Source organism: Agelaius phoeniceus, chromosome 23 (assembly GCF_051311805.1).
Source record: "Agelaius phoeniceus isolate bAgePho1 chromosome 23, bAgePho1.hap1, whole genome shotgun sequence".
NCBI classification, from domain to species: domain Eukaryota; kingdom Metazoa; phylum Chordata; class Aves; order Passeriformes; family Icteridae; genus Agelaius; species Agelaius phoeniceus.
Genome location: NC_135287.1, coordinates 3,662,421 through 3,674,524, shown reverse-complemented (window position 1 = coordinate 3,674,524; position 12,104 = coordinate 3,662,421). Strand labels below are relative to the sequence as shown.

Here is a 12,104-nt window from a genome sequence, read left to right as displayed (position 1 = left end):
CAGCCCAGCTTTTCCTTCTCCTCCCCCATCTCCCTTCTTGCCTCCCCTGGATTTCTGTGGTGTGAGATTTTTCACCCCGTGCACTGGAAACAATATCTTGGAGCAGCTTTGGAGCCATTTGTTTTCCCTTTAATTGGCTAGTGGGGAGAAAATAACGAAGGGAAGTCATGCAGGGGAAGTTCTCCTCGGTGCCATTTTTGGCAACAGAGTCACAACATCCTAAATTTATTTATTTAATTGCATTATTAAAAGTATAAATAAAAATAAATCCAGGAGAGCAGCCGGATCTATACTTTGCATCTCTAAAATAGAACCATAAATGCCATGGAGCACTGGGGGAATGATTTATTAGCCTGTTATCGTGAGTGACTGGGACGCTTTCGATGGAGTCCTTGCTAATTTCTAACAGCTGCATTAAATCACAGATGCTATCAGCTATTATAAAATAATCACCCAGCGCTCTGTGAACCAGCACGAGCCCAGGGTCAGTGCTGGAGCCCTGGATTTGTTTCACATCTCAGCCCCTCCGTTTCCTGCAAGGGTGGGAAATAAATAGGGCTTGTAGCGGCCTCATTTTATCATCCAGGAGTTGACAATAAATAAAAACCTCTATAAAACTTTTTTCTAAAAGGAGTTTCGACCAGAATTTGCAATGAGAGGAAACCTGATTTTGTGCTCTGTGATGTCAGGACTCCTGGGTCCTGTTTCTAGTTCAGAAAGGGAGCTGAGTTTGCTGATTTATGGGGCAGAGGGAGGATTTCAAGGGTTTGGCTGCAGACAGGGCTGTAAGGAAGGGAGCAGGTCCTGGCAGTAAGAAACGTCTGTCAGCTCCTCCGCCTTTGCTCCTCGCTGCTCTTTCAGACAAGTCACTTAAATTTCCCTGCAGCTTGACTGCCTTCCTCTCGTTTGACAAATAACGTGTGTGTTTATGTGCCTGGGCTCCGGAGGGGGTTAATACTTGGCCTGGAAATCTCTTTAGAAGTGCCAATTTGTAGCGACAGAGAAACAACAATGAATAGAAGAGCCTGCGAGGACCAGAAGAAGTGAAAGAAGCGAGCGGGCGGCTGCTTATCAGGATGGTGGCTCACAGAGCCAGCTGCAATAGCAGGGGTAGCTGTAAAGGGTGAAGGAGATGGGAAGGAAAAAAAAAAAAAAACAAACCCAAACCCACAAAAAAAATAAAAATAAAGCAGTTAGGAAGAAAATGCCTCCCATCTGCAGCACTCGTATTTTTCTTGACAGTTTTGCTTTATGTTAGAGCAGCTGCTTAACATGACAAACACCAGCTTTAATAACAAGGAGCAGAGGAGATGCAGGGATGGAGCTCTATGGCTCATCCTGCTCTCCCATGCTCTTCCTTGGGTGGGAAAAGCCCAGGGCAGGCTCATCCTGGTGTCCTGCACCACCTTGTCCTGTAGCCATGATATTTTCTGAAAAATCCTTTCCTTAGGATTTTTTCTCCTGAGAAGCTGAGAGGCCACAGGAACAAAATGCAAATAATGGTTATCTGCTGCTGTGGAATGCAACAGGTGCATCTGGGATTGGGCTCATGTGGTTATTTCTAATTAATGGCCAATCACAGCCCAGCTGTCCAGACTGTCTTGGTCAGTCACAAGCCTTTGTTATCATTCTTTTTCTATTGGCCAGCCTTCTGATGAAATCCTTTCTTCTATTCTTTTAGTATAGTTTTATTATAATATATATCATAAAATAATAAATCAGGCCTTCTGAAATTCTGAAATATGGAGTCAGATCCTTGTCTCTTCCCTCAACCTGGAACCCCTGCAAACACCACCACATTGTCCAGCTTGGGAAGATCAGTTTGGACCCAGTGCCTGCTGTATTGGGAACAGTTGTGGTTTTGAAGTGCTGTGTCCTTGTTTGAATTTGTGGGGTTAAAGGGGTTTTAAGGAAGAAGGAGCCCTCAGGGTTGTTAGTTTGTGGAGCAGCAGCTCCTGGTGCCATCCTAGGCTGCTCCAAGCCATGTGTCCATGGGAAACAATGCTTTGGAGGGACCTGGGGCTTCCAGGGTAGCTGTGGGCAGCTCTCTTATTTCCCCAGAGGTATTTGGGTTCCTTTGTCTTTTCCTACCTTGTCATTCTCTCTGCAGAACGGGATGGTGGCTTTGCAGCTTGCAGGTTGTTTCCTTCCTGCGGTATCGGGGGTTGTTGGGTTGTCAGCAGCCTGGAGATAGCAGGGATTGCTGACAGCAAGCAGAACTCAGTCAGAGCTGTGCACAGAAACCTTGCTCAGCCTTTGAAACTGCAGTCAAACCCTCCCCCAAGGTTATTCTTCCTCATAAAACACTCTTAGTTTTGCTTGCTGCAAACCTAGATTTTAATCCCAGCATCCAGGCAGAGCTGGGCTTTGAAGAGAATTGGGTTGGAGTCAGAAGTGAATGGCTGAGGCCAGGCTGACTGAAACAGATGAATTAAAGCTGACCTAGGAAGATGGAGATGTTCCCATCCCCACCTCGGCTGTGCCACTTGCATATTTATCTCATTGTGCCCAATACCACTGGGAATAAATCAGCAGTGAGACATGCAGGGAGCAGCTCTGCTGCCTCTGAGAGCAGAGACCTGCACCAGCATTTACCCACAGCTCCCATCAAACTCCCAGGGAAGTTTTCCAAAGCCTGCAGGAACTAAGAGCCTTCCCTCACCTAATGGTTTTCTCCCCCTCACTTCAGCCCTTAGAAGCAGGAATTTCAAAGTTGAAAAAACATCACCAGCACTGGGCCACAGAGGGGAAGACTGAAAACACTGAGAATTTTTATTTCTCCTGGGACCTGCAGCATGAGCAGCCCAGGTAGTTCAGACAGGCTGAGAACAAGTGTTCAGACCTTTACCTGCAGAACACGACTGCCAAACCTGCCCAGCAGCACCTGGAGACAAGGGGAGCGTGGAGGGTGAGGAGTGGGAGCAGGGAAATTTCCTCCCCAGTTCTGCAGAGATCCCACCCAGCTCCCTGCAGCTCCCAGCCCTCCTCCCTCTGCCCCTTCCAGCAGCAGCCCAGGCAGGATCTGAGAGCCCCAGCAGTGAGATGTTCTGGAGGCTGGTTTGTGTTGTTGGTTGGGAGAGCGGGCGTGTGGAGGTGTGAAAATCCCAGTGTGGTTTGGGTTGGAAGGGACTCTCAAGGTAACACAGTGCCACCCTCTGCCACAGGCAGGGACACCTTCTACTGTCCCAGGGTGCTCCAAACCCTGTCCAAGCTGGCCTGGAGCACCTCAGGAATGGGGCAGCACAGCTTCTCTGGGCAGCATTAAATATGAGTGGCAGGGCAGGGCTGCCCTGGGTGTGGTGAGAGCCCCAGGGACATTGGGGGTTGTCTTGCCCAAGCTGGGAGGACATGTTGGAGGGGATGAGGGTACATGAGGAACACAAATGCTGCCCTTCAGGGCTGCAGGGCACAAGCCATTCCTTCAGGGGAATACAAGTTTTCAAGGCCCAGTTTATCTCTATGGAATCAGTCAGGCATGTTTTTATCTTGAAATCTTGCTGGTTTGGCTGCTCTGCTGGTATAAAAGGTTTGGTTTGGGCAAGCAAACCCTGAGTCTGAGCAGGGCTTCAGGATGTGCAGTCCCTCACCTGTGCCTCGCATGAGGATGGATTTGCTGGGGGGACTAATGATGGAAAAACCTCTTAAACATGGACTGCTCCAGGAAGCTGTGGCTGCTTGCAGATTGTTTCCCTCCAGGTGTACAAGGCCAGGTTGGGCAGGGCTTGAGGCACCCTGGGATAGGGGAAGATGTCCCTGCCCATGGCAGGGGCAGGACTGGATATCCTGAGAGGTTCTGGTGCCATCCAGGTGTGAAAAAGAGCAGCACACACTGAAGAGGACGTTAAGACAGGATTTTCCTTTCTCTCCCCTGTGCTGGGGATGCTGTTTGGAGCCTCCCAGGACAGCCCAGAGCGTGGTGTTTCCCTCTTCCAGCACGGAGTGTCGGTGGCACAGCTGCTCTCTGATCATTCCTGCATCTCTGTATTCTGTAAATAAGCCCCGAGGCTACGCGATGGCTTCGTGTTTAGAAACAGGATAAACAGGGCGATGTGATATCTATTTATTTGTTCTTTTATTAGTTCAGCACAGAGCTCACAGAGCACTTTGTGAGTGTCTATGAAATGAGCCTTGTAATGTTCCCAGGAGAGGGGAGAAGCATTCCTGCTCCAGGAACGTGGGGGAAGCTGAGGGTTCCCTGTGCATCCATGGCCAGGGTGAGAGTGTGGTAGATGCAGGGGTGGATCCCAGATCCTGCTTTCCATTTCCAGTCTGTAATGGCTGGTAGGGCTCAAATGCATATTTCATGCCCAGGCTCAGCATCTGTGCTCCAGAGCCCTTTTTCTGGGGCTTCTCCTACTCCTGGACTAATTTGGGAATGTGATTGTGCCTCCACACCTTGTCCTAGGGAGGGGTCATTAGGTATTAATGATGGAAAAACCTGTGAAACACAGACTGCCCCAAGAAAAACCTGTGAAACACAGACTGCCCCAAGAAAAGCCTGTCAAACACAGACTGCCCCAAGAAAAACCTGTTAAACACAGACTGCCCCAAGAAAAACCTGTTAAACACAGAATGTCCCAAGAAAAACCTGTCAAACACAGACTGCCCCAAGAAAAACCTGTTAAACACAGACTGCCCCAAGAAAAACCTGTTAAACACAGACTGCCCCAAGAAAAACCTGTCAAACACAGACTGCCCCAAGAAGAGCCTGTCAAACACAGACTGCCCCAAGAAGCTGTGGCTGCCCCATCCCTGGAGGTGTCCAAGGCCAGGTTGGACAGGGCTTGGGGCACCCTGGGATAGGGGAAGGTGTCCCTGCCCATGGCAGGGGTGGCACTGGATATCCTATGTGGTCTCTTATGGGACACCCACATCTTCTCTGGAAATGACCAGTGCCTCTCACCCTCACATCTTAATATCCAATTTATCTCACCCTTCCTAATATCCAGTTGAAACCTGCCCTCTGTCAGGTCAAAGCCATTCCCCCTTGTCTGTCACTCTCTGCTTCCCAGGGATGTGGCAAATTTGGGACAGGGCTCCTGGAAGCATCTCTTTGGCAGAGACTGTGCACCGTGATGGATTTTTGTTGTGCTGTTTGGTTTGGTTTTGGTTTTTTTTCCAAGACAATGTCCTTGCTAGGGCAGCTTGAACTTTGGCTGCTTTGATATGGAAATGTTTTGGCAATGAAGCAAAATGTCACATGTCTGTAATGCCCCCCCCAACATCCCTTCCCTCTAGAGTTGGATTTTCAGGGAAAGGGACTGCACAGAAGTTGAAAATTTGCCCAAATGAACTAAATACCATCAGAAATGGCAACAAAAAAAAAAAAAATCTTGGCATCGCAGAGAAAATCTTAACATTTTGCTTTCCTTAGAAGAAAAAAAATTTAAAAAACCCTAAATCATGCTGGATGGTTGTCAGAAATGCTTCAGGAAAATTAAATCCATGTTTTTCAAGCTTTTAGGGTGATGTTGTGATGGTTCTGCTGCCCCTGGGTGTCCCAGCCCCTCCGAGCTTTGCTTGAGCAGCACCGGGCATTCTCAGAGCTGGTGTTGTTTATTCCTTTAATATTTGGTGTAAGGAGGAGGCTGCTTTAACTGCTCCAGGTGGGTGTCTGTGGAGCTGCCTCCGTTTTGGATTTCATTTGTCAGGTTTACACACTCTTTAAACGTGCCATATGCCGGGGTTCAGCCGGGGATTGCAGCTGAGCATTAAGTGTGGAGTAATCCCATTAAAATCCCCAGGGATTGCTGTGGGTCCTGCTCAACCACGACCTGCCTTCCCACGCTGTAATCCTGACTCCAGGCTTTGTGTGGCCCTGGGGGGATTTTGTGGAAGAGGAAAGGATTTGTGTGTGAATTTAGGGCATGAGGATGGGCTTGGAGGGTCTACCTGGGCACTGACTGCTAAACCACCCCTGAGCCAGTTGTAAATGAGGAGCCTGAGCCTCCAGTCTGGATTTTCTGCCCTTGGAGCTCAAGCACCACGATCAATGTGAAGAACGAGTCGCATTTTTTTCCCACAATTACCTCAGCAGGTTGTTTAATTTTTTTTTTTCCTCTTTTGCTGAATTCGTGCGATAAAACGCATTAAATGTAACAGCACGGAAAATAAAAGTTCCGTTTGCAGAGAGAGTCTGATTTAGTCTGAAGATAAAACAAGATAAAACAACTGGAAAAATTAAGTGGGATAAATAAATTCTGCTGGGAAGAGGCTGAGGTGAGAGAGGGGGAGGTGTGTGTGTGGCACTGGCCTGGCAGTGGTCAGTGCAGCTGTGGATCCCATTCCCAAGGCTTTCCACCTGGGAAAGGGGTGATGCTTGGCCTTGTGCCCCTTCCACAAACTGGTGGGTGCTCAGGTTTGTCCCAGGACAGTGAGATGTGATTCTCCCTGCATTGGGAGGTGTTGGGGAAGATGAAACAGGAAAGCCTTATAAATATGATTGTCTGGCAAAAGATTTGGAGAATGTGGAAACTCTAAGCGAGATTGAAATGAAAGCAAGCTTTGAGATCCCTCAGTTACTGAACAACTGGAAAACAATGGTGTGGCTGCTGAAGGTGATCCCCTTTTGATGGAACAACACCCTCTGCTTGCAGACAGGCCCAAGGGTCAGAGCAGACCCTACAGCTGGGCAGAAGGGGCCCAAAGTGGAGTTTTTAGGGTTTAAAATGTAACACAGGATGGTAAAGTAGTGATTCTTATAGGCTGTATGTAAATGCTATAGGAATTTGTATCTTGTACTAGATTGGTTAGTGAGAATCAGAATATTCAACACAGAAGATGATTTATTGTATTGTAACAAGAACTTTGCACTCTTACCTCTTGTCTCTTAGCTCTTGCCTTTTAGACTCTTACCCCTTTTACACTCTTACCCCTTTTACTCTCTTATGTTTTTACTCTCTCACCCTCTCATCCTCTCTCCCCCTCTCTTCTCTCAGTCCTGCTCTGAGCTGTGCCTGGCAGCTCCCAGCAGGGCCCTGCACCCAGGCCCTTTGCAATAAACCCCAAGTTCCAAGCCCTGGTTTCAGAGATCTCTCGTCTCCATCCGTCCTGACTGTCCTACCCCCCGTCACTCCTACAGGGAGGATGTGTATTCCTCCTGCCTGTGCTCGTGCCATCTCTTTTGGGTGAAGAAATGAGAATATTCAGCAGCAAATGGGAAAAAGCACAAAGCGGGGCTGTGGGGTGTGGGGGAAGAGGTGTCAGGATGGATTGCCAAATCTGCTGGGGAAAAATTAGCAGCTGCAAGTGTGCAAGAGAAAGGTGGAGAAGAAAAGGGGTAGAGACAGATGGAGAGAAGGAGGGAGAGAAAGAGGAGGTGGGAGGAGAGGGAGGAGGGGATAATAGTGTGGAAAGAAATTAGTTAACAATCTTATAGCCCCGAGCCCAGAAACCATCTGGAGGATGCAGGGGACCAAGACACAGCTCCACATTCACCATGGAGGTGTCACATATGTCTTGGCCAGGTAGGGTGGCCAAGATGCTCAGGATTAGATATTCCCCATGCCCCAGGAAAGAGATGCCTTAAAAGAGCCCAATTTTGTGAAAAAAGTGCCCGTGGCTGTCTGCCAGCTGGGGACCAGAGAGGAGCTGTTGTTGTTGAAAGTCTTGTCTGGGCTTTCCAGAGGGAGATCTGGAGAACTTCCACTTCCACCAGTGCTGGAGGGTGAATCCCTGGGAGCAAAGATTACTCTTTGATTAAAAAAGCACAAGGCCTCCAAGGGCTGCTTTTCCCTACAGCTGTGCTGGGTTTTTGCTTTCCTGGGTGCAGCTTTAACCCCTTGAGCAACGGTTTAATTAACCCCATGAACCCCTTTGAACAAGGCTGAATGTCTGAGAGACAGCAAAGTTCACCTCAGAGAAAGGGAAAAAATAAAAAAACCCCAACATTCTTTCCCATTATCTTTGTCTTAAGATGTAATTTTCTTTGCTTGCTGAGGACTGTGACAAGCACATGGTTTGTTGTGCCCACTGAGGGAAAAGCTGCTGTCCTAGGGTGAAGCACACCTCTGTGGTACAGCTGTGTCCATGTTTCCTAGCATTCCCCTACCCAGGCAGGCTTAAAAGGAGTGAGAAATGGTCCTTGGATCTCTTTTGGAAGAGGCAGTGTCCCAGAGGAGGAGGTGGCACTTGCTGGCCAAGTGCGCAGTGTCCCAGTGGTGCTGCAGTCCCTCCCTCCCTCACTGCACTGATCCCGAGGGAGCTGGACTCACTCCCTGCTGCACAGTGAGCATTTCAGTGTGCCCTGAGCTGTGTGGAGAAAAGGGAAATCCTCTGGGAGCAGGAATGAGGCTGGGGAATGAAACCCAGCATGGCCACCCGTAGGTCCCAGTGGCTGCAGGCTCATTCCCAGTCTGACACTGGAGCAGCTCAGTGGCTGAGCTCCCCCACAGCCCCCAGGCTCTGGTCCCCCACTAATTACTTCCAGGCCTGTACTCCTGACATTTGCAAGCTCCTGATTAGAGCAACGAGGGAGAAATCTCGGAGGGAGAGGGAGGCTAAACTGCGCCACTAATAACAGCTGAGATTGACAGTGGGCTGGGAGGCGACAGCCAGGGAGGTGCAGGGACTCGTCCTTGCCGGCTCAGTTTCTCCCTGAGCCTCTGGGATGATGAGAGAAGGTCAGGGCTTGTTAACGTCACCGTGAGGAGCAGGATCCACCACTGCCATCTGCCTGGTGCCCCCAGGGCCTGTGCCAGCCTTGAGTCCCTCTCAGCCAGGCGATATTTTTAGCCACAGACCTGAGCTGGAGCCACCCTGTGCAACCTCAGGTCTGCCACTGTCTCGGTGCAAAAGTGCCTCTGCCTCTGTGTCTGCTGACTTTGTGCTTCGTGAAAATTTTGCAGCCTCCTGGATTTCAAGTTTTTCCCTCCTGCCCCTTTCTCTCCCACGTCCCATCATTTGATGGTAGTGCAGTCACTGGGGAGGTATTGGTAACCCCACAAGTGGGACTGGCACATATTTGTGATGGGGTGGCCCAGAATACCAAACCAGGAGAGGCTGCTCTGGTTCCCTGGGTGCCCACAGTGGCCTCTGGGATGAGCATGGTTAAGCCATGTCTGCTGCACAGCCATTCCAGGCTGTTGGGTCCCTACCCAGCTACATAGATATGGATCACACTCATTTCCCAGCCCTCCTTGATGCCCCATATCCCCTTACCTGTCTGTAGCAGCCAGTTTAGTTCTCTGTCTGTCCATTCATTCCCTGCCTTTGCATCCATTCATGGATCCATGGCTCTCCAGCCTCCTCAGAGTCTCTTTGTGAGGCAGACAGGCTTTTTCCCCTATAAATCTTCCCTCTCCTGGATTGCTCTGGCTCTGGCAGGCTTTGTGCTACACACGCTCTACATCTACAGCTCCTATCCCAAGGGGTAAACATGACTTTACCCAGCAGAGCTTGTGGTCCCTGCAGCATCCTTGTCCCCTGGAGCTAATCCTGCTGCTGGGTGAGGCTCAGCAGTGCCCGTGGTCTCACTGCTGGGGGCTGCCATGGGTCTGTGCTGGCCCCTGCTGCTCCCTCCCTTCCAGCTCCTCCGTGGCAGCGTGGAGCAGCTCAGGAAGGAGCAGAGTGTCCTTCCTCTCCCATCCTCCTCCCGAAGAATCCCTGGTATGGGAGCAGCCAGCCTGCACACTCGGGGTTAAGGCAACTTTTCGGTAGCTGAGGAGCTTTCTGATGGAAAACCCAGCCCTGCTTTTCTCCCTGCTTCCCTGGGCTCCCAGGCTGCCCTATTTATCCAGGCTGCAGAGAGCATCCCTCTGGTGCTGAGCTGGTGCTGGGTTGCCAGCACACATCCCTGCAGTGCCAGCCTGTGGCTAGCGGCTGTTTGGGGTCACTGAGTCCCCCTGCCACGTACAAAGAACCTGTTCTGCTGAAAATTGGGCTTGGGATCACTGAAAACTCCTTGCAAAACCCCTTTATCAGTTCTAACAGCTGTGTTTGGATCTCTGGATGAGGTCGGGGTCCTGAATAAACTCCTTTGTTGGTGGTTATTTCCCTCCTCCAGCCCCTGAGAGGGACAGGTTCCCTGGGATACATCAGCAGAGGAGGCAGATGTCCTTTGGAGGAAGGCACCTAGCCAAGGTCCAGCCTGGTTTGGGCTGAGGAACTGCATGAGGAATCCTGGCAGCACAGGGTCAGTTTTCATTCTGTGGGCACACACAGGTGTGTCTGGATGGTCACCAAGGTCTTGGTGCCTCCAGCTGCTCTTTGAGGAGATAAATGGTGGTGTGTAGGTGTCTCCAAAGGAGGAAATTTGTTGAAATTTATTGTTGAGGAGGAAATTTGTTGAAATTTATTGTTGATGCTCTGTTGTGAGTGGCAGGGTGGAAAGCCCTTGGGCTTCCTAATTCAAGGATCTCAGTGTCAGCAAGCGGGGACAGGAGAGGAGATGCTCTGGAGCTGTCTTATTTTATGCCATGGCAAAGGACGTGGGGACAGGACCCTGTTTCTCACACAGAGAGAGAGAACTGGAGCCAGTCCCCACAGGGATATGCATCAACAGGTGGAGGCAGGGAAAGATGCTGCTGTGGGCGAGGGTTTGGGCAACCTGCTGCTCTGGAGGGCAAGCTCGAGAAACGCCCCCTCTGCAGCGGGGCTGAAGCGGGGCAAGGCTTGGGGGTCCCTGGGCTGACGGCATCCCCGGTGCCCCCGCAGAGCGCGGCGCGGCAGGGGTTAATGTGCGTGTCCTCCTGCGCATCCCGCCCCGCTGCCGCCCGCCCGCCCGCCCGTGTGCGGGGCTCGGGCCGTGCGGGAGCCGAGGCGCCGGGCAGCGCTGGAGCCGCTGCCATGACAACCCCGGGGATGCTGCCGGCCGGGGCCGGGGTGCTGCTGTCGCCGCCGCCCCCCCGCATCCCCCCCGCCCCGCTGCGCGCCTGAGCCGCAGCCCGAGCAGCCACCGGCCCCGCGGGGCTCCCAGACCCTCTGGACACAGCCCAGGAGCATCGCGGACATCGCCTGCAGCTCCGCGGGGAAGTTTCGATCTTGCGACAGAACCGGGATTTTGGGAGCTTTATTGGGTTTTAAAATTTTTTTAATTTTTTTTTTTTTTAATTCTCCTTTCTCTCTGTGATTTAAACAAAAGCTCAAGAGCCGGAGAACAGCCCAGCCCCGGCCCGCTGTGTCCCCCCCGGTGCCGATGCCGCCCTCCCCTTCCTTTCATAGACACTCACGTTTCCTCCGTGGGTTATAAACTTTTGATGCCAGATCTCCGCAGCGCCTGCCCAGCTGCAGCTGAAAGTAGCGTCTCCAGCAGCCACACATCTGTGACCTTCATCTCGTGCTCCGCACCTTCTCTCCTCCTCTTCCTCCTCCTCCCCCCGGCCCTCCCGTCCTCCTCCCTCGCCCGAGGACAGCGGGACTCCCTCCGATGCCGCTCGGCAGGCTCAGCGCTCGCAGCCAGCCTTGCCGGGGGCTCTCCTGATCTCCGTGGAGCTCCGCAGCGCTCGCCCCGGTGGTTTTGCTCCCCCCCATCCCTCCTCTCCACCCACCCCTTCCCCCTTTTCGCCTTGTCGGGTGTGTTTTTTGCCTGTTGGAAAAGTCCCCGCTGCCCAGGATGGGGGTCGGTGGGTGCTTGGCCCTGCCCTGGAGGTGCCTGGTCGTCCTCTGTCTCAGGCTGCTCTTCCTTGTGCCCGCAGGAGTGCCCGTGCGCAGCGGAGATGCCACCTTCCCCAAAGCCATGGACAACGTGACAGTGCGGCAAGGGGAGAGCGCCACGCTCAGGTAGGAGCAGCTGCACGGGGGCTTGGGGGGCTCGGGGGTGCTGCTTGCGGCTCTTGGGGGATGCTCCGTGCCCGGCGGGGCTGCCGGAGGGTCCTGGGACCAGCGGGAGACTTTGCGCGTGTCCCAGGGGCTTGTCCCCGCGGTAGCAGGGGACACTCCGGGTGGCAGCTTGTCCCCGCGGTGGCAGGGGACACTCCGGGTGGCAGCTTGTCCCCGTCGTGGTGGTGGGGTCACCCCGTGCGAGCGCTTGTGGAGGGACGGCTGCGTTCGGTGCTTTTCGGGCTGCAGCGCGGGGTTTTGGCAACCTCCTGGGGGGGCTGCGGGTGCCAGACGAGGAGACGACCCGGGGGTTTAGGTGGCAGACAGTGAGTGAGTGCTGCCCGAAA

The 12,104-nt window shown here is 52.3% G+C and overlaps 1 protein-coding gene across 5 annotated transcripts in view; it reads left to right on the top strand.

Annotated features, from left to right (window-relative positions):
- The window catches only part of LOC129129590 (opioid-binding protein/cell adhesion molecule homolog), a 311,003-nt gene that overhangs the window by 188,713 nt on the left and 110,186 nt on the right, over window positions 1–12,104 (top strand). For 2 of the 5 annotated variants that reach the window (XM_054647535.2, XM_054647536.2), the window contains exon 2: window positions 11,634–11,718. In XM_054647535.2, coding sequence (XP_054503510.2) covers window positions 11,634–11,718 — 85 coding nt within the window. Of the gene's footprint in view, window positions 1–10,698; window positions 11,719–12,104 lie in introns of those variants that run through there. The other 3 variants (XM_077189993.1, XM_054647533.2, XM_054647534.2) reach the window with 3 other exon arrangements.